The sequence below is a fragment of the Aegilops tauschii genome, chromosome 5 (assembly GCF_002575655.3).
Source record: "Aegilops tauschii subsp. strangulata cultivar AL8/78 chromosome 5, Aet v6.0, whole genome shotgun sequence".
In the NCBI taxonomy this organism is placed as follows: Eukaryota; Viridiplantae; Streptophyta; class Magnoliopsida; order Poales; family Poaceae; genus Aegilops; species Aegilops tauschii.
The window spans coordinates 424,865,846-424,888,099 of NC_053039.3; the positions used below are offsets into that span (position 1 = coordinate 424,865,846).

A 22,254-nucleotide genomic window follows, 5' to 3' on the forward strand; every position below is an offset into this window, starting at 1 on the left:
ATTGGACTAGGGGAAGGGGGCGGCGCCCCCTTTCCTACTCCCTCTCCCTCTCCTTCCTTCTCCCCCTTCCACCAAGTGGAATCCTACTAGGACTTGGAGTCCTAGTAGGACTCCTCTCTCTTGGCGCGCCCTACAGGGGCCGGCCGGCCTCCCCCTCTCCACCTTTATATACGGGGGCAAGGGGCCACTCCAAAGCACACAAGATCAATTGTCTTAGCCGTGTGCGGTGCCCCCTTCGTAGTTTAACACCTCGGTCATATCGTCGTAGTGCTTAGGCGAAGCCCTGCGCCGGTAACTTCATCATCACCGTCGCCACGCCATCGTGCTGACAAAACTCTCCCTCATCCTCAACTGGATCAAGAGCTCGAGGGACGTCATCGTGCTGAACGTGTGCAGAACACGAAGGTGCCGTACGTTCGGTACTTGGATCGGTTGGATCGTGAAGACGTTCGACTACATCAACCGCGTTACTAAACGCTTCTGCTTTTGGTCTACGAGGGTACGTGGACACACTCCCCATCTCGTTGCTATGCATCTCCTAGATAGATCTTGCGTGATCGTAGATTTTTTTTAAATTACTACGTTCCCCAACAGTGGCATCCGAGCCAGGTCTATGCGTAGATGATATATGCACGAGTAGAACACAATGAGTTGTGGGCGATAATGGTCATACTGTTTGCCACCAACATCTTACTTTGATTCAGCGGTATTGTTGGATGAAGCGGCCCAGACCGACATTACATGACCGCGTTCATGAGACTGGTTCTACCGACGTGCTTCGCACATAGGTGGCTAGCGGGTGTCTGTTTCTCCAACTTTAGTTGAATTGAGTTTGACTACGGACGGTCCTTGTTGAAGGTTAAAACAGCACACTTGACGAAAAATCGTTGTGGTTTTGATGCGTAGGTAAGAACGGTTCTTGCTAGAAGCCCGTAGCAGCCACGTAAAACTTGTAACAACAAAGTAGAGGAAGTCTAACTTGTTTTTGCAGGTCATGTTGTGATGTGATATGGTCAAGACGTGATGAGATATAAATTGTTGTATGAGATGATCATGTTTTGTAAAAGTTATCGGCAACTGGCAGGAGCCTTATGGTTGTCACTTTATTGTATGAAATGCAATCGCCATGTAATTGCTTTACTTTATCATTAAGCGGTAGTGATAGTCGTAGAAGCAATAGTTGGCGAGACGACAACGATGCTATGATGGAGATCAAGATGTCAAGCCGGTGATGATGGAGATCATGACGGTGCTTTGGAGATGGAGATCAAAGGCACAAGATGATGATGGCCATATCATGTCACATATTTTGATTGCATGTGATGTTTATCTTTTATGCATCTTAGTTTTCTTAGTACGGTGGTAGCATTATAAGATGATCCCTCACTAAATTTCAAGGTATAAGTGTTCTCCCTGAGTATGCACCGTTGCTACAGTTCGTCGTGCCGAGACACCACGTGAAGATCGGGTGTGATAAGCTCTACGTTCACATACAACGGGTGCAAGCCAGTTTTGCACGTGCAGAATACTCGGGTTAAACTTGACGAGCCTAGCATATGTGGATATGGCCTCGGAACTCTGAGACCAAAAGGTCGAACGTGAATCATATAGTAGATATGATCAACATAGTGATGTTCACCATTGAAAACTACTCCATCTCACGTGATGATCGGACATGGTTTAGTTGATATGGATCACGTGATCATTTAGATGACTAGAGGGATGTCTATCTAAGTGGGAGTTCTTAAGTAATATGATTAATTGAACTTCCATTTATCATGAACTTAGTACCTGATAGTTTTTGCATGTCTATGTTGTTCTAGATCAATGGCCCGTGCTACCGTTCCCTTGAATTTTAATGCGTTCCTAGAGAAAGCTAAGTTGAAAGATGATGGTAGCAATTACACGGACTGGGTCCGTAACTTGAGGATTATCCTCATTGCTGCACAGAAGAATTACATATTGGAAGCACCGCTAGGTACAAGACCCGCTGCAGGAGCAACTCCGGACGTTATGAACATCTGGCAGAGCAAAGCTGATGACTACTCAATAGTTTAGTGTGCCATGCTTTACGGCTTAGAATCGGGACCCCAAAGACGTTTTGAACGTCATGGAGCATATGAGATGTTCCAAGAGTTGAAGTTAATATTTCAAGCAAATGCCCGAGTTGAGAGATATGAAGTCTCCAACAAGTTCTATAGCTGCAAGATGGAGGAGAATAGTTCTGTCAGTGAATACATACTCAGAATGTCTGGGTACCATAACCACTTGACTCAGCTGGGAGTTAATCTTCTTGATGATAGTGTCATTGACAGAGTTCTTCAATCACTGCCACCAAGCTATAAAGGCTTCGTGATGAACTATAATATGCAAGGGATGGAAAATACTATTCCCGAGCTCTTCGCGATGCTAAAGGCCGCGGAGGTAGAAATCAAGAAGGAGCATCAAGTGTTGATGTTTAACAAGACCACTAGTTTCAAGAAAAAGGGCAAAGGGAAGAAGGGGAACTTCAAGAAGAATAGCAAGCAAGTTGCTACTCCCGGCAAGAAGCCCAAGTCTGGACCTAAGCCTGAAACTGAGTGCTTCTACTGCAAAGGGACTGGTCACTGGAAGCGGAACTGCCCCAAGTATTTGGCGGATAAGAAGGATGGCAAAGTGAAAGGTATATTTAATATACATGTTATTGATGTGTACCTTACTAATGCTCGTAGTAGCGCCTGGGTATTTGATACTGGTTCTGTTGCTCATATTTGCAACTCGAAACAGGGGCTACAGATTAAACGAAGATTGGCTAAGGACGAGGTAACGATGCGCGTGGGAAATGGTTCCAAAGTCGATGTGATCGCCGTCGTCATGCTACCTCTACATCTACCGTCGGGATTAGTTTTAGACCTGAATAATTGTTATTTGGTGCCAGCGTTGAGCATGAACATTATATCTGGATCTTGTTTGATGCGAGACGATTATTCATTTAAATCAGAGAATAATGGTTGTTCTATTTATATGAGTAATATCTTTTATGGTCATGCACCCTTGATGAGTGGTCTATTTCTGTTGAATCTTGATTGTAGTGATACACATATTCATAATATTGAAGCCAAAAGATGCAAAGTTAATAATGATAGTGCAACTTATTTGTGGCATTGCCATTTAGGTCATATTGGTGTAAAGCGCATGAAGAAACTCCATGTTGATGGGCTTTTGGAATCACTTGATTATGAATCACTTGATGCTTGTGAACCATGCCTCATGGGCACGATGACTAAGACTCCGTTCTCCGGAACAATGGAGCGAGCAACTAACTTATTGGAAATAATACATACTGATGTATGCGGTCCGATGAGTGTTGAGGCTCACGGTGGGTATCGTTATTTTCTGACCTTCACAAATGATTTGAGCAGATATGGGTATATCTACTTAATGAAACATAAGTCTGAAACATTTGAAAAGTTCAAAGAATTTCAGAGTGAAGTGGAAAATTATCATAACAAGAAAATAAAGTTTCTATGATCTGATCATGGAGGTGAATATTTGAGTTATGAGTTTGGTCTTCATTTGAAACAATGTGGAATAGTTTCGCAACTCACGCCACCTGGAACACCACAGCGTAATGATGTGTCCGAACGTCGTAACCGTACTTTATTAGACATGGTGCGATCTATGATGTCTCTTACCAATTTACCGCTATCGTTTTGGGGTTATGCTTTAGAGAGGGCTGCATTCACGTTAAATAGGGCACCATCTAAATCCGTTGAGACGACACCATATGAACTGTGGTTTGGCAAGAAACCCAAGTTGTCATTTCTTAAAGTTTGGGGCTGCGATGCTTATGTGAAAAGGCTTCAACATGATAAGCTCGAACCCAAATCGGAGAAATGCGTCTTCATAGGATACCCAAAGGAGACTGTTGGGTACACCTTCTATCACAGATACGAAGGCAAGATATTCATTTCTAAGAATGGATCCTTTCTAGAGAAGGAGTTTTTCTCGAAAGAAGTGAGTGGGAGGAAAGTAGAACTTGATGAGGTAATTGTACCTTCTCCCGAATTGGAAAGTAGTTCATCACATAAATCAGTTCCAGTGATTCCTACACCAATTAGTGAGGAAGCTAATGATGATGATCATGAAACTTCAATCAAGTTACTACCGAACCCCGTAGGTCAACGAGAGTACCATCCGCACCAAAGTGGTACGGTAATCATGTTCTAGAAGTCATGTTACTAGACCATGATGAACCTACGAGCTATGAGGAAGCGATGATGAGCCCAGATTCCGTGAAATGGCTTGAAGCCATGAAATCTGAGATGGGATCCATGTATGAGAACAAAATATGGACTTTGGTTGACTTGCCCGATGATCGGCAAGCCATCAAGAATAAATGGATCTTCAAGAAGAAGACTGACGCTGGCGGTAATGTTATTGTCTACAAAGCTCGACTTGTTGCGAAAGGTTTTCGACAAGTTCAAGGAGTTGACTACGATGAGACCTTCTCACCCGTAGCAATGCTTAAGTCTATCCGAATCAAGTTAGCAATTGCCGCATTTTATGATTATGAAATTTGGCAAATGGATGTCAAAACTACATTCCTTAATGGATTTTTCTAAATAAGAGTTGTATATGATGCAACGAGAAGGTTTTGTTGATCCTAAAGGTGCTAACAAAGTGTGCAAGCTCCAGCGATCCATTTATGGACTGGTGCAAGCCTCTCGGAGTTGGAATATACGCTTTGATAGAGTGATCAAAGCATATGGTTTTATATGTGGATGACATATTGTTGATTGGAAATGATACAGAATTTCTGAATAGCATAAAAGGATACTTGAATAAGAATTTTTCAGTGAAAGACCTCGGTGAAGCTGCTTATATATTGGGCATCATGATCTATAGAGATAGATCAAGACGCTTAATTGGACTTTCACAAAGCACATACCTTGATAAAGTTTTGAAGAAGTTCAAAATGGCTCAGTCAAAGAAAGGGTTCTTGCCTGTGTTACAAGGTGTGAAATTGAGTCAGACTCAATGCCCGACCACTTCAGAAGATAGAGAGAAAATGAAAGTTTCCCTATGCCTCGGCCATAGGTTCTATCATGTATGCAATGTTGTGTACCAGACCTGATGTGTGCCTTGCTATAAGTACAGCAGGGAGGTACCAAAGTAATCCAGGGATGTATCACTGGACAATGGTCAAGAACATCCTGAAATACCTGAAAAGGACTAAGGATATGTTTCTCGTTTATGGAGGTGACAAAGAGCTCGTCGTAAATGGTTACGTCGATGCAAGCTTTGACTCTGATCCGGATGACTCTAAGTCGCAAACCGGATACATATTTATATTGAATGGTGGAGCTGTTTGTTGGTGCAGTTCCAAGCAAAGCGCCGTGGCGGGATCTACGTGTGAAGCAGAGTACATAGCTGCTTCGGAAGCAGCAAATGAAGGAGTTCATATCCGATCTAGGTGTTATACCTAGTGCATCGGGGCCAATGAAAATCTTTTGTGACAATACTAGATCAATAGCCTTAGCGAAGGAATCCAGATTTCACAAGAGAACCAAGCACATCAAGTGACGCTTCAATTCCATCCGCGATCTAGTCAAGGAGGGAGACATAGAAGTTTGCAAAATACATACGGATCTGAATGTTGCACACCCGTTGACTAAGCCTCTTCCACGAGCAAAACATGATCAGCACCAAGACTCCATGGGTGTTAGAATCATTACTATGTAATCTAGATTATTGACTCTAGTGCAAGTGGGAAACTTAAGGAAATATGCCCTAGAGGCAATAATAAAGTTGTAATTTATATTTCCTTATATCATGATAAATGTTTATTCTTCATGCTAGAATTGTATTAACCGGAAACTTAGTACATGTGTGAATACATAGACAAACAGAGTGTCCCTAGTATGCCTCTACTTGACTAGCTCATTAATCAAAGATGGTTAAGTTTCCTAGCCATAGACATGTGTTGTCATTTGATGAACGGGATCACATCATTAGAGAATGATGCGATGGACAATACCCATCCATTAGCTTAGCATAATGATCGTTTAGTTTTATTGCTATTGCTTTCTTCATGACTTATACATGTTCCTTTGACTATGAGATTATGCAACTCCCGAATACCGGAGGAACACCTTGTGTGCTATCAAAAGTCACAACATAACTGGGTGATTATAAAGATGCTCTACAGGTGTCTCCGAAGGTGTTTGTTGGGTTGGCACAGATCAAGATTAGGATTTCTCACTCCGTGTATCAGAGAGGTATCTTTGGGCCCTCTCAGTAATGCACATCACTATAAGCCTTGCAAGCAATGTGACTAATGAGTTAGTTGCGGGATGATGCATTACGGAACGAGTAAAGAGACTTGCCGGTAACGAGATTGAACTAGGTATGATGACACTGACGATCGAATCTCGGGCAAGTAACATACCGATGACAAAGGGAACAACATATGTTGTTATGTGGTTTGACCGATAAAAATCTTCGTAGAATATGTAGGAGCCAATATGAGCATGCAGGTTCCGCTATTGGTTATTGACCAGAGATATGTCTCGGTCATGTCTGCATAGTTCTCGAACCCGTAGGGTCCGCACGCTTAACGTTCGATGACGATTTGTATTATGAGTTATGTGATTTGATGACCGAAGTTTGTTCGGAGTCCCGGATGAGATCACGGACATAACGAGGAGTCTCGAAATGGTCGAGGCATAAAGAATGATATATTGAACGATGTTATTCGGACACCAGATGAGTTTCGAGAGGTACCGGGTAACTATCGGAGTGCCGGAGGGTTATCGGAACCCCCCGGGGGAACTAATGTGCCTTCATGGGCCTTAGTGGAGAGAGAGGAGGGCCGCAAGGGGATGGCCACGGGCCCCCTTGGCAGTCCTAATTGGACTAGGGGAAGGGGGCGGCGCCCCCCTTTCCTACTCCCTATCCCTCTCCTTCCTTCTTCCCCTTCCACCAAGTGGAATCCTACTAGGACTTGGAGTCCTAGTAGGACTCCTCTCTCTTGGCGCGCCCTACAGGGGCTGGCCGGCCTCCCCCTCTCCTCCTTTATATACGGGGGCAAGGGGGCACCCCAAAGCACACAATATCAATTGTCTTAGCCGTGTGCGGTGCCCCCCTCCACAGTTTAACACCTCGGTCATATCGTCGTAGTGCTTAGGCGAAGCCCTGCGCCGGTAACTTCATCATCACCATCGCCACGTCGTCGTACCGACGAAACTCTCCCTCTCAACTGGATCAAGAGCTCGAAGGACGTCATCGTGTTGACCGTGTGCAGAACACGGAGGTGCCGTACGTTTGGTACTTGGATCGGTTGGATCGTGAAGACGTTCAACTACATCAACCGCGTTACTAAACGCTTCCGCTTTCGGTCTACGAGGGTACGTGGACACACTCTCCCATCTCATTGCTATGCATCTCCTAGATAGATCTTCCGTGATTGTAGGAATTTTTTTGAATTACTACGTTTCCCAACAGAAACTCCTAACAAGATTCACACAAGCCCAAGATGGTATCCCTATTTCAAAGTGAGCACTACTCGTAGTTAATGCGTTGACATGCTTCTATTGTTCTGATAGGGTCATAACACTATTTTCGTGGCATCACAGGACAGTATTGGCAATCTGGATAACACTCATGTGACTGCTAGAGTGCCGAGATCACATGCTGCAGCATACATCGGTAGAAAGCACTACGCAAGCCAGAATGTTTTTGTTACCGTTGATTTTGATCCGAAGTTCACATATGTGTTGGCTGGCTAGGAATGATCATCCCATGATGCTAACATTCTTGCTGACAACATAGCTCGAACCGATGGCATAAGTATACCCGATGGTAAGTTCTACCTAGGAGATTTTGGATATGCATGTTGGCCTGGTGTTTTTTCACCCTTCAGTAAAACTAGTTACCATCTGAACGAGTTCTCTTCTAGAAACTATCCTAAGACTTCACATGAATTGTTCAATCTTAGACACTCTAGCCTTAGAGTTAGGGTTGAGAGGGCATTTGGAGCTCTGAAAAACAGATTTAAGATTCCGGATCATAAGTCATTCCCAGTTTCCTCACAGAGGTTAGGCTTGCTCTTGCATGTTGCATTCTCCATAATTGAATCCTAGAATATGGTTGTAAAGAGTTTGTGCCGTACTAGGAAGATGTGATGGCTGATGATGTTGATACCTTTTTGTACCTATAACATGAGAAGATGACGCCTTTTCCAATTAGTTGGCCGACTCATTGAAATGTAAAATTTGCAACATCGCCGACCTCATTATCTTAAAAGATTTCATATGTTGACCTCAACACATTGTAGATTTTAGCACTTTGTTTGGCCCTCGGTGATTGGATATATATGAATCTATTTATAAAATTAATGCAATTGTGAGATGAATGTCCTTGTGCATTATGACAATGTTGTGAATGTGTAATTTGAATGCTGATGAAATGGGAAAAACTTTGATAAACAGTTAAATCGCTATAAAATTTGAAAACACTAACAGGCGGTTTGATATTGTAAACTGCCTGTAATGATACAAGATTTGAGGCGGTTTCAAATGATTACCCGCTTCTGGGCATCTCTGCATTGCAAGCGGTTTGTCAACGTAAACCGCTTGCGACGGGGAATGAGCACAAATGATTCTATATCCAATATTAATGACACGGGCTTTGAGGCGGAATGAGAAACAGCCGTCGACCCATGTGTGAAAACCGGTGCAAATCCCCTTTCTGTACTAGTGAGACAACATCGATAAATCTAACTACTCAGGTACATGTAGACAAACAACAAAGATTGGCAATCACACTAAGCATATCGGTGTGTGTGTGTGGGGGGGGGGGGCTAGATAGGCAGTCATGCTAGCATCGCCAAACCAAGTAGATGACTTTGGTCATGAGAGGTTGCCGAAGAAGACGATGGTGTCCTCGCCAATGCACATGGAACAACGTCGACGGACGACACATATAACCAATCTTTTGCCGATGAAGAACAGCGGGGTCAAAAATTACGGGCTCCTCAACAACGTTGCTTCAAGCGTCACCGAGGCAGGATTAGAGCCGGAGGACTTGCTTAATTTCCTGTCAACCTCAGCATTGCCTCATACCGTCATACGACGTAGTACGTCCCGGTGAATAATCGATGTTCTGGTCAGTGGTCACCGACAGGAGAATACCTCACACGGAGGCTAGAGCCATTGCATAGTACGTACGTCAGTTAAAATGTGCACATGCATTCTGATATATGTTAGTTGGGAGAACATGAGCTCTCTCAAAGCTTAGCGACTCTCGGCCGTCGGATCGTTTTTTGGATTTGATTTGGACCGTCTGATCTCGCTCCGGTGTCACTGTTGCAATGAATAGTTACCTCTCGTTGTAAAAATCTCATGCCACCGCGTGTAATTCTCGTGCCCCGTCGAGGGCATTTTCGTAATTTCGCTATGAGGTATAAAAGCCCAATGCCCATAGGGTTTCTCCCCAATCGGCTTCCTCCCTTCTCCTGTTCACGCGAGGGACCGCCGCCGCCGCCCCTTCCCCTTCCAAACTCGCACTCGCCGGCCATCCTCCCCGTCCGCCGCCGCCGCCACCGACCAGCCGCGCCCGCGCTACCATCCCCTCCCCGTTCCTCTCCGAGAAGCAGCCCAAGGGCAGCCGCCTGCCGCTCGGCACGAACGCGGATGCGGTGGCCGAAGGGGGAAGCGGCGCTGCTTTGGCGCCGCTAAGCGCCACCACCCCCCGTCCCTTCGTCCCCCGCCGCCTCTCTGCCTCCTCCCTTCCCGCCACACACCCTCCCTTCCCCTGCGCCGTTGCGCTGCTGCTCCACTGGGTACGAGTTCCATGGCGGTCCGGGATCCATGGCCTCCGACTTGGCGTCGTAGCCGTCAGCCTCGGCGTTGAGACAGTGCCAAGGAATTTCACGCGGGGAAGTGGCTCACCGATGCGCGTCTCGTGGCCCCGCTGGATCCGGTGCTCAACACCTCCATCTCGTGCGTCACGAAGTCGCCGCCGGGGACGCTGCGCTGGTCGGTCGGAGGCCGAGCTAGCCTCGTCCTCTAAGTTACCCTCCGGCATCATCAAGCTAAGGTGAGCCCTCTCGTCCTTTCCTTGCATTTTCATGGCGGTACGTGGTGCTGACTGAATGAGGAAGAAGCAGAGAGGGAGATTGAACGATGAGGAAGCAGAGAGGGAGATTGTGGGACGAAGAGAGGTCCTGGCCAGCACGCCGCCTCACAATCTTGATTGGTTTTTGAAATAACCTCGATTGGTTGGATTTCCACGCGAATTTTACATCTAAAATCTTGTCGTTTGCGTTGTTGCAGGGATGCGGGAGGCAGCAGTCCATTCCTGCGGTCGACCTCATTCTTGATTGGATTAGTAAACAAAGAGGGAGGAGGGGTCGGGGGATGGAGGGATGGAGAAGCTCTCATCGGCAGCGGCTTTCGTGGAGGGCGGTGTGTACACCTGCGACCACACCTACAGCATCTGCCTCAAGGCCTTCTGCGACAGTGACTCCTCCACAGTAGCTACCTCTGTCTTGCAGATGTAATGGTGATTGGTGATGGAAACCTTTCGATTTGGTGGTAGACGTGTCTGAAGTGGAATCTGTTCTGTTTTTTTGTTTCTAATTGTCACAGGTTACAGGCTGCAAGCATGATTTGCATCTCCAGTGCATCCTTGAGTGGTGAGGACCATGCTTTCTTCTCTTTGCAATTTCCCCTAAAGTTTTGTAACCATTCGATTAGAAATTTAGAATGATATTTCCTGAAACTGTCATACAAGTATGCATTTTGCTGTTGTTAGTTTGTTAATGGTAAGATTTGAAACATTAACGAATTGATTTGAGAACCACATTTCTAGAGTTGTGGTTTATATTTTGGTTGTTGAATGATTGGTTTACTGTGTTGCACATTTTTGGCTGTAGGATTTGTTGTTCTGCACCATTTATCTTCATTTCTTACTGCTGCCACTGATTCTGAGCGTTCAGATGAGACACCATGTTATCTATATAGTAGCTTGATCACTACAATGACCGGTTGACTGCCACTTGTAATTCGGAAGAGTTGACTCTTCTAAACTATTGGTTGATTTGGTTTAGCACATCTTCGTGTTGCGACTGTGACTCCTTATCATATACTTTCTGATGTGCTAATGCTATTCCTGTTGTAGGTGCCAGAGAAGCTCCCAGTGTCCCATGTGTTGGCAGGCAATCAACACGAAGGACCCTATGAGGTAGAAATTCTACTTTATGTGAACAATTATTATGCATTCACTCACAAGAAAACAGTCTGGACTAGAAAGTCGCACACTGCCTTTGCGATTTTGTTTTTGAGTAACATTTCTTTGTTTATGTACGTACCTGCACACAAGAAATCGGTTTCCTTGATTTTTATCATAATTTTCTTTATGTGAATGGATCCTGAGCTACAAACTCGCCACTAAAGCTTTATCTGTGGATTTACAGGTATAGCCTTTTCTTCTTTCTCTTGGTAGCGTGCATTCAATCATGGGTCATGTTGTTGTGCTCGTCTTTTTATGGTGTTGTAGAGAAGCTCCTTACTGAAAAAATTTCAGTCTATTATCTTCGAAAGTAGCATTATTTATGGTCAACCGAATTTTCATGTTTTTGATGTTTTTCCTATCTGGTCTCTAATAGCTATTATTGAATCAACCTTCTCAATATACTCTTCCTCTTACAAATTTACCATTTGATTTCTTAATTCTAGATAGCTGTTATTGGTTGATTTAGGAAAAGTATACCTTGGAATCATAGTTTAGTTTAATTCTAGATAGTTGCTATTGGTTGATTTATTTACATCACCTTGATCACTACAATCTCGCATGAATCATAGTTCAGTTTAATTCTAGATAGTTGCTATTGGGAATACAACACTGTTTAACATTCAGTTTTGTTTTCTCAGTGCTTTGGAGAAGATGGACATGAGGCCCCAACCTGCACTGGCATAGCTAGGCAGGGGAGTATCCTTCCACTTGACATTTCCTTCTCAGTTTTGTATGTTTAATTTTTAGAGCCGTGGTTACTATGAAAACCGAGATGTGGATATTGCAGTATTGATCTTAGTTCAATTCATTCTATTACGTAGCCTCACTTTGTTATCCATGATTTCCCTCATTTGATTGATTTGACACATGTTCATTCACTAGATTATAGTCTACTTCATTTTTTGTGTATTTAGTTCTAGGTTGTTTTGATTTAAGTGGTACTTGATTTCTTGGCATTGTTCATTGTCTCGAGCCATGTCTGAAACTGAAGGAAAGAAGGCCCTGACCACTCTCATCATTTACTCAAGTAATAACACCATCGGCGACAGGAACGACAAGCTGACGCAGGTGAGCTTAGTGTCTCTTATGCTGTCGTTTTATGTCTTGGCCTCAAGTTCACAACCAGTTCTTTGTTTGGTGAGATGTATGTGTTCTTTCATGGTTATTCTCATTAGGTGGCTGCACTTTTTTTTCTCAATTTGTGTTCTGAATTTGAGTTTGCAGATGCGTGCCTCGATTGTTTATATAAATGTGTAAGTAGAAAAATTTCGTGGGCAACAACCTGGGATAGATAAGAGAGATACGAATCATACGATGGTCTTTCAGAAGAGATGCTGCTACGAAGATCTTTGTATGTCCCTTGCGGCCATGCCGACAACTTATTGGATGTTTTTCTTCCAACGTGGATCTTCTTTTCTTAAGAACCAACTTTTATTGTAGATCTTTTTGAAAGCATGGCATATGAAGTAGAACTGGATTTTACATAGTTATATCTACGTGCTTGTCCAAGTATAGACTTCAATATATAGCTTGTGAAAATTAAAAAATTGTTTGGTTTAGTGAATTTCCTTTGTCCAAGTATATGATTCCTGTTATACTTCCATTTTTTTAGTTGCCACTATTTTTTATTTTGTACTAAATTGACATTTTGAAATAAGCTGACGACGATCCTCGGCAGCGAGACAAGTGTATGGAAAATTCATTTTCTTTAGTGAACTCAGTCGAACCTTGCAATTTTAAGTATTGTGTAAGTGGAAAGTATTAGTAGTTTCACTTTGTCCAATTTTTTGAGGGACAGCTTTTGAGAGTTGCTCCAAACTTAATGCATTCATGGGATCACCAATTTTTGGCGCTGGTTGAGATTGGGTAGGCTGTACCATGAGTTCCTGGATGATTGTGGCAATTCTCATGCTTGCTTGCAAGGATGTTGCATGAATTGGAGAGATTGGGACTGAATACTGACCTCGAATATATATTGATGCTCCTATCTTCTCATTGCATTTGTCTCTGCATTAAATTAGTCAAGTTAAATTTTCAGTACCAATTCTATGATGTATTCCCCTCATGGAATTTTGATTCCTCTTTCTATTAGAGTTCTATGTCTTATTTATATATTAGATTTATTTCTTCTCCTATGACATGCAGTTCTAAAGTTGCGTTTCCGTATGCATCTACGCCCCACCAGTATACTTGGTCTTTCAGTTACGCCATCCAGTTTCCTCCCTTTTTGCCTGGTTATGGCCGTGGTTAGCTTAGGAAGAGAGAGCAGCACAAATGAACTGCATTGATAAGTTCACATGTAGCAAAATCCGGATTGAAGTGAACCTCCAATTTCACGAATAGCATACTGAATATGGATCTATTAAATAATACTGAATGTCATGATGGCCTTCCCTGGAGATGTAGTTCTGAATATCCTACTGCTCTATGGATCTATTATTGCAAGAACTGTATAATGATATGCAGTGAGCTGCTTCATACCATCATTTAATGTCTGTGTATTCTATCTGATTAGCTTTCCTTAGTGCCGTCTGATGAGAGTTATTCTTGTTGCCTTGTACACATCTTGTGCTCCTATGATGGGGGCAGATGATGTTATTTAATTAATTATTGGAATAAAATGATAATCCATTGGGCTCCCTTCCTTCCTCATGTCTTTTTTTGCATGTATAGTACTTCACAGCTTCCTGCATATGATTCCATTTGATTTCACTTTGATTTTGTTTTCTGCAGATCGTATCTTGGTGGCTGCTAATGAATCATGTAATGATGGCGCAGAACTCACCAGAGGAAAAAGACCGAACTGCGGAGTTTCCCCATTGTTAGAGCTCTTGGTGCCCGGACAAGACCTCTATCTCGATTCTCCCTTCGCAGCTCCGCTCCACCGACCTGGTCAGTCCTCATTAATGGACGGTTACATGGTTTGTTTTCCTTTTGAACTCTAAATGTGTGCCCACCTCTGAGTAATTTCTTGGATCCACGTGTTCTGTTCAGATGGCGATGGCTGACGAAGAGCTCTATGTCCATGGCTCGTCAGGTTCCGCTGGCTCCACTAACAGCCGTCTACGGGCGCTTGCACAGGTCAGGTGAAACCCATCCTGTCCCCTCTCTGATTTTACTGGACGGTTGCAAAAATATGATGAGTGTGTGACTCAGGAATTTTTATAATCAAAAGAAGTACTCACAGATGTAAACATTGCTAACTCTGCAAAGAAACACGCATCTGATCTAGGGATTATTGATGCTCGCAGATAGTAGTAAAGAAATAGTGATATTTAGATCCAGGCAGTGTGATGATTTTAAATCTATTTCTTTGATGTGCTCTTCGTGTAGTTAATAGCTCTGTAGGTGTCTCCTCGATTGATTAGATGTTGTCTAGGCCTTCTATGTAGATGTATTTTGTTTAGAAAGCGCAAGCATTCTACGTGCTAATTAGATTTCTGTCTTTGAAGGTGATCATATTGATCTTACCTTATCGACTGCTCTTACTAAAACAAGTTGTATTTTCAACTGATTAATAGCCCCGTTGTTCTTAAAAATGCTCTGCTCAATGACAATCTGATTAACCGATAGACTTAACGTATCTTTTTTATCACTATGACTGCTTTTATCTGCGACTGGTTTCTCTGATGTCTCTCTCGTGTTGTGATGCAATTACTGTAAGCAGCTCCTCGCGGCCTTATGTTTTATGTTCTCGGGCACTGCAGGATACCAAGCGAGTGTTTAGGATCCCACACAGGGCATTTCTTGACATGCTCCTAGCACACCTTGGGCTAATCACCGGCTCAGTATGATCGTGTTGTACATGAGGACGGCAAGATCTGTGTGACCATCTTTTTCAACACCTGTACATTGGATCTTGGAGGACCAATCAGTATGAACGCGTCGTGTCATCATTCCTCCTGGTCTACATTATGCCCAGACATGCAAAGTTGTGGATTGTCTGTAAGCTACCATTTGCTTTCGTATGTCCTATGTCTGTGATATTTGCTACTAAACCTATTGTGCTACGTGCTTTCTATGTTCGTACATTGTTAGGTGGCTCCTTATTGTGTGCATACAAACAAACCTTACTTCTGAATGATTCTTCATTAGTTTTTTCTATTTTTATCATGGCTGACAGAATAATGAGTGAAAAAATTGCTTTGCTTAAATCTGGTTGCTCGGCTGACAAAGATATGCTTTCTATGCTTGTGATGCTTTCTATGGTATGGATTTTATGTATTGGATTAGGGCCAATGCTTACTTAGGCCATTTTAATTTTGATAAGCCTATTGTTAAAGTTCAAGATACTACGGTTGATGGCTGAGTACAACTGTATATAAATTGTCCTTGGAGTTTCCTTTATGGTATATACTGAGTGGATTGTAAATACTGTTACCTTGGCCATTATTCTTTGTATGATGTATACAGTATGAATGCATATGCTAAACCTGGCGTTTTGGCGCGATCTCGATCTAGTTTACATGCACGGGGACCGGGCGGCATGTACGTACTCAGTCTAGTCAGGGTTTTTGGCTCCGCAACATTTATCCCTGAATTAACACCTCTGCGCGTACCTACGTGGTAAGTAGTGACCACGAAAATGATGAATTATGGATGGATTTAGGCCTATATAAAACAATAATCTCTAATTAATTTCTAAGGCCCATGCATGTGTACGATAAGGGGTGGGAAGTGTGGAAAATTTAGTCCCATACTGCTACAGTAAGAAGAGTGAGACCTCTTTATAAGGGCTGCTCTACCACTTGTTATTGGGAACTTGGGAATAGGAGTTGTACACGCGCGCTCCTCCTTCGCCGCCCGCCTCGCCTTGTCAAGATGCGCGCGCGTGCCGCGAGTTGCAGGAATGAGCCGAGCTGAAGCTTATTTTTGCCGCGCAGGAATGGTTAATTAATTATTAATTAATTAACGAAGCGCCACTGTCCGAGACGTTGGACCGTGGGCTGTTCGCGGACTCGGTCATGGGCCTGGCCCAGGCCCATCTACCTGACGGCCTATATAAGAAGACGTTGGCTAGTGGAGTGAACCCTAACTCAGTTCACTCCCTCTCGTACAACCCTAACTGTCATCTACTGTTCCTCTCTCTGTGCTGCTTTCGGCGATTCCATCCCGTTGGTCGGGAGAGCAGGTGCCTCCGGAACCCTGTCGTTCGAGATTTTGCCCGAGAGTACGGCAACAAGGTTTTTGGGGAGCGTCTCGACGCGACTGCTCCCGATCCGTCCCCGACTCCGTCCGCCTCTACTTCCACTACTTCCCCTACATCGACCCCACGGCTGACGACGCCGCCGCCAAGAAGAAGGCCTCGGCCGATGCCGAGGCCGCCGCTGCCGCCGCCGCGTTGGCCTGGCCAACCGAAGGGTATGACTCGTTCATCCCCTATTTGCTCGTTCATGTGCTAACCGTATATATGTTGTTCATATATGTTTCGGTTCTATGTACTGTACGTGCTCACATGCTTAGGTATCGCTATGAGATGCATACCGTATTTGTCATGCTTACTATTTACTCGTGGATTAGATTAGTCAGAAAAGCGCTAATATTTCTGACAGAAACAGTGATTTCCAACGTTAAAGCCTCGAACCGTTTCACTCCCGGTCGAATCTCGTTTCGCTCCGTGCAATGCAACTAGCACGACCCGAATCATGGTCTGGTCGTGAACTGGAGGGACGGACGCCGCAATAAATCCTCCCGACCTGAGTGCAATGGCTCCAGTCGCCTCGACCGTATCGATCGAGAGTGGAAATACTAGCTCATCACACTGTGCGTGCAGCCGTTACGGCGACCAAGTAGTCGAGGTCGAGCTCGGGTTCGTTAGTTGGCCTGCTCTGCTCTGAACCCCTATAAAACCCCCATTCGCTCGGCACACAAGCACACACCCAGCACGCCACTGAAGCCAGTTTAGCCGCCCCGGACACCCACGACGACATCGGCATGGCCATGGACATGGCTCACAAGGACCACCTCCTGGCGGCCTACCACGGCCTCCTCGCCGCCGCGGGCCTCCTCCTCTGCGTGCTCGCCGAGCTCCTCATCTTCGCGCTGAGGCGGGGCGCGGCGCTCTACGTCGTCCCGGTCTCCGCGATGCTGCTGCTCGGCCGCTACCGCCGCCGCGCCGCGGGGGGCGCGGGCATCCGCGTCGGGCTCGTCGACTTCTCCTGCCTCAAGCCGCCCCGCCGGCTGCGGCTCCCCGTGGCCGGCCTGCTGGAGCACCTGGAGCTCGGCGGCTTCTTCGACCGCGGCAGCATCGAGTTCATGACCAAGGCCATCCGGTCCAGCGGCATGGGCAACGAGACCTACCTCCCGCCCGCGCTGCACTACCTCCCGCCGGCGTCCACGCACGCGCACGCCATCCGGGAGGCGCACATGCTCTTTTTCCCCGCCCTCGACGACCTCTTTGAAAAGTCTAGCGTGCCGCCGTCTGCCGTCGGAGCGCTCGTCGTCAACTGCAGCGGCTTCTGCCCGGCGCCCTCGCTCGCCGCCATCATCGCCAACCGCTACCGGATGCGCGCCGACGTCAAGATCTTCAACCTCTCGGGCATGGGCTGCAGCGCCGGCTCCATCAGCGTCGACGTCGCGGCCGGCCTCCTGCGGGCGCACGCCATGTCGTACGCTGTCGTTGTCAGCGCCGAGATCCTCACGGTCGGGTGGTACCGCGGCAAGGACCGCGGCAAGCTCCTCCTCAACTGCAACTTCCGCACCGGCTGCTCCGCCGCGCTCCTGACCAACAGCGCCGCGGCACCGGTGAAGTACCGGCTCGTCAACGTAACGCGCACAAACACGACGGCCAACGACCTGAGCTACCGCGCGGGGTACCGGGAGGAGGACGAGGAGGGCATCACCGGCTTCACGCTCGGCCAGGGCGTCGGCCGCATGGTCAGCGAGCTGCTCCGCGCGCACCTCCTCACGCTCAGCCTCTCCATCCTGCCGTGGCGCGAGAAGGCACGCTACACGGCCGCGCTGCTCCTGTCGATGCGCCGACGAGGGCAGGACAAGCTCGCCGGCAGCAGCTCCGGCGCCTCCGGCGCCTCCGCGCCAATGCCGGACTTCCGCGCGGCGGCGGACCACTTCTGCCTGCCTTCCTCGGGGAAGCCGATGATACTGCGGCTGGGGAAGGGGCTGGGGCTGGGGGAGAGGGAGATGGAGGCGGCGCTGATGACGTTCCACCGGTTCGGGAACCAGTCGGCGGCGTCGCTGTGGTACCAGCTGGCGTACCTGGAGGCCAAGGGGCGGGTCCGGAAGGGCGACACGGTGTGGCACCTCGGCATCGGGAGCGGGCTCAAGGCCAACAGCCTCGTGTGGGAGCGCGTCGCCGTCGCCGACGACGTCGCCGCCGGCGGGCTCGACGCGCTGGGGCCGTGGATGGAGTGCATCCACCAGTACCCCGTGTGGGAATAAATGCAGGAGACCCTGCAAGCATGCATGCTAGCTTCCTCATGTGTTGGGACGTATTCGTGCATGCGTGCTGGCTGTTGCCATGTTCGACCATTCCACGAGCTTGAATGTTTTTGCTTCCACCATTACTGCCAACAAGTTCATGTGTACCATTTGTGAAGTTCAAGTATTTCCTTCCATGAACAAACCCTATTTCCTATTATCGATCGATGGGTTGGTGCCATCTCACTGCACGAGTCAATGCCATATGGTCAGCAACATGGTCCTGGTAGATACGTGGAGCACGCACATTCGTGAGGGAAATGACCTGACAGGAATGCCGTTAGGTTTCAAATAAGTGTGCCTGTGGAACGCTTCTGCGGCACCAGTAAATGAGGCGGTACCACGACGTCTATACACAAGCACGCAAGCAAGTTGTTGCCATGGCATTCATGGTGGCTGACGAGGAGAGACAGTGCACGTCGTGAAGTTACTGCCCTATTGCACATCAGCTCAGCTGCCTGCGTCGTATTTACGGCCTCGCGCAGACTGACACTGTCGTCGCCAAAGCTGCATCGCCATTCAATATTACGGCAGTGAGGATTCATTTCATTTGAGGAAATATCTACTCATCGATCACCAGGAACTTGGCCGAGCAAAACCTACTCAAATTAGGGAGCGCCTATATATTCATCACGTGCCTGAAAACGGGGAACCACTTGTCGTATTGCTCAATCAACAATCCAAACCCCAACGAGCCCGCACTGCAATTGCTAACCTACCGTCCGGACGTCCTGTTTCTCACAAATCGATAGCAAACCATGGGAGCACGGGTGGGGGCCGTGGGACACGGTGGGGGGGGGGGGGGGGGGGGGCTTTGTGGGCGTCCAAACCGTTATACGATCTTTTCCCAAGTAAACTTCAAATTTACCATGTCAACACCATGAAAAGAAGCATACAAGTCATTCCCCGTCAAGATGAAGCAGGCTCATGCGACCCGATAAGAAGAGAATAAAGACATATCAGCACACACATGAATATTTGCAGCAGACCTGTGCCAACCCACAAATAAATGGACTGACAAACTAAAAGCACGGTAAATAGATTACCATGCCCAGGTGCACCGTTATCATTGCTGCTCATAGTCACTGTCGGAGCGTGTACTTAAGACACCAGGATCGAGGATACCCTGTTAATTGTGAGTTTGTCTAGGGGCTAAAACGCTTTGTCTCTCCACAGCAACGGATCACACAAGACACAAGGGTTTTTATAAAGGTTCAGGCCGCCATATATAGTAGTGTAAAACCCTACGCCCTATTCTTATTGATATGAAATGGATGGATACAAGTGCTGGAGTTTTACAAATGAGGTGGTTGGGGTGCGACTAGTGGTGGTCGAGGTCCTAGCTAGAGTGCGCAAGCACTCCTAACTCTATCCTTCCTATCTTCTCCGGGGTGAAGCTTTCCACTGGTGTTCTCCTTGGGATTTGTGGATGTATCCTAGTGCGCTGTGTATTCGTTGTCCTCTAAGTGACATCGTTCTTCCCCTTATATAGGCTTAGGGGCACCATAATGGTTGTTTTAGTGGGTGTTGATGTCTACTACGCAACTTTATTCTTGCAGGCTTTGTTGGACCTCCTAAGGTTTATCAATCTGTGGGAGATATAGGTGAAGGAAATATGCCCTAGAGGCAATAATAAAGTTGTTATTTATATTTTCTTATATCATGATAAATTTTTATTATTCATGCTATAATTGTATTAACCGGAAACTTAGCACATGTGTGAATATATAGACAAACAGAGTGTCACTAGTATGCCTCTACTTGACTAGCTCGTTAATCAAATATGGTTAAGTTTCCTAACCATGGACAAAGAGTTGTCATTTGATGAACGGGATCATATCATTAGAGAATGATGTGATTGACTTGACCCATCCGTTAGCTTAGCACTATGATCGTTTAGTTTATTGCTATTGCTTTCTTCATAACTTATACATGTTCCTATGACTATGAGATTATGCAACTCCCGAATACCGGAGGAACACTTAGTGTGCTATCAAACGTCACAACGTAACTGGGTGATTATAAAGATGCTCTACAGGTGTCTCCGATGGTGTTTGTTGAGTTGGCATAGATCGAGATTAGGATTTGTCACTCCGATTGCCGGAGAGGTATCTCTGGGCCCTCTCGGTAATGCACATCACTATAAGCCTTGCAAGCAGTGTGACTAATTAGTTAGTTGCGGGATGATGCATTACGGAACGAGTAAAGAGACTTGCAGGTAACGAGATTGAACTAGGTATGATGATACCGACGATCGAATCTCGGGCAAGTAACATACCGATGACAAAGGGAACAACATATGTTGTTATGCGGTTTGACCGATAAAGATCTTCGTAGAATATGTAGGAACCAATATGAGCATCCAGGTTCCGCTATTGGTTATTGACCGGAGATGAGTCTCGGTCATGTCTACACAGTTCTCGAACCCGTAGGGTCCGCACGCTTAACGTTCGGTGACGATCGGTATTATGAGTTTATGTGTTTTGATGTACCAAAGGTAGTTCGGAGTCCCGGATATGATCTCGGACATGACGAGGAGTCTCGAAATGGTCGAGACATAAAGATTGATATATTGGACGGCTATGTTCGGACACCGGAAGGTTCGGTTGATCTCGGATAAAACCGGAGTGCCGGAGGGTTACCGGAACCCCCCCGGGAAGTTATTGGGCCCTTGGGCCCTTAGTGGGCTTTAGGGGAGAGAGAGGGAAGCAGTTAGGAGGTGCCCCCCCCAAGGGAGTGTGAATTGGACTAGGGGAGTGATACGTCCATTTTGCATCATGCTTTTATATCGATATTTATTGCATTATGGGCTGTTATTACACGTTATGTCACAATACTTATGCCTATTCTCTCTTATTTTACAAGGTTTACATAAGGAGGGAGAATGCCGGCAGCTGGAATTCTGGGCTGGAAAAGGAGCAAATATTGGAGACCTATTCTGCACAACTCCAAAAGTCCTGAAACTCCACGAAAGTTATTTTTGAAAATAATAAAAAATACTGAGCGGAAGAAATACGTCAGGGGGGCCACCACCTGTCCACGAGGGTGGGGGCGCGCCCTACCCCCCAGGGCGCGCCCCCTGCCTCGTGGGCCCCCTGTTGGCTCTCCGGTGGCCATCTTCTGCTATATGAAGTCTTTCGTCTGAAGAAAAATCAGAAGCAACCTTTCGGGACGAGACTCCGCCGCCATGAGGCGGAACCTTGGCGGAACCAATCTAGGGCTCCGACAGAGCTGTTCTGCCCGGCCCACTTCCCTCCGGGAGGGGGAAATCATCGCCATCGTCATCACCAACGCTCCTCTCAACGGGAGAGGGCAATCTCCATCAACATCTTCACCAGCACCATCTCCTCTCAAAACCCTAGTTCATCTCTTGTATCCAATTCTTGTCTACAAGTCCGGGATTGGTACCTGTAGGTTGCTAGTAGTGTTGATTACTCCTTGTAGTTGATACTAGTTGGTTTATTTGGTGGAAGATCATATGTTCAGATCATTTATGCATATTAATACCCCTCTGATTATGAACATGAGTATGCTTTGTGA

At 46.2% G+C, this 22,254-nt stretch overlaps 2 protein-coding genes across 13 annotated transcripts; both read left to right on the top strand.

Moving 5' to 3' along the window:
- Positions 1-9,473: 9,473 nt before the first annotated feature.
- LOC109745606 (E3 ubiquitin-protein ligase RHF2A) lies at positions 9,474-15,431 on the top strand. 12 transcript variants are annotated; one of them, XM_073498000.1, is made up of 9 exons: positions 9,477-10,080; positions 10,151-10,204; positions 10,317-10,539; positions 10,632-10,678; positions 11,164-11,226; positions 11,916-12,345; positions 14,011-14,169; positions 14,272-14,363; positions 14,985-15,431. In XM_073498000.1, exons 3-5 carry the CDS (start codon positions 10,409-10,411, stop codon positions 11,223-11,225), a joined length of 240 nt encoding a protein of 79 aa, XP_073354101.1. In that variant the 5' UTR covers positions 9,477-10,080; positions 10,151-10,204; positions 10,317-10,408; the 3' UTR covers position 11,226; positions 11,916-12,345; positions 14,011-14,169; positions 14,272-14,363; positions 14,985-15,431. The 12 variants fall into 12 exon arrangements, with proteins under 12 accessions (XP_073354098.1, XP_073354094.1, XP_073354101.1 ...); XM_073497998.1 differs by having other exon boundaries at positions 14,272-14,358; XM_073497994.1 differs by having other exon boundaries at positions 10,317-10,516; positions 14,272-14,358.
- Positions 15,432-17,125: 1,694 nt separating this feature from the next.
- LOC109745610 (3-ketoacyl-CoA synthase 4) lies at positions 17,126-18,874 on the top strand. Its single transcript, XM_020304732.3, has one exon. The coding sequence runs from the start codon at positions 17,212-17,214 to the stop codon at positions 18,673-18,675; it is 1,464 nt and encodes a 487-aa protein (XP_020160321.1). The 5' UTR covers positions 17,126-17,211; the 3' UTR covers positions 18,676-18,874.
- The last annotated feature ends 3,380 nt before the right edge of the window (positions 18,875-22,254 follow it).

Excerpts from the sequence above, each read along its gene's own strand:
- LOC109745606 (XM_073497993.1), top strand. The coding sequence starts at position 10,409 with ATGGAGAAGCTCTCATCGGCAGCGGCTTTCGTGGAGGGCGGTGTGTAC. Across the intron at positions 10,517-10,631 it reads GCGACAGTGACTCCTCCACA|GTTACAGGCTGCAAGCATGA; the intron begins GTAGCTACCTCT and ends TAATTGTCACAG. Across the intron at positions 11,227-11,915 it reads AACACGAAGGACCCTATGAG|TGCTTTGGAGAAGATGGACA; the intron begins GTAGAAATTCTA and ends TTGTTTTCTCAG.
- LOC109745610 (XM_020304732.3), top strand. The coding sequence starts at position 17,212 with ATGGCCATGGACATGGCTCACAAGGACCACCTCCTGGCGGCCTACCAC.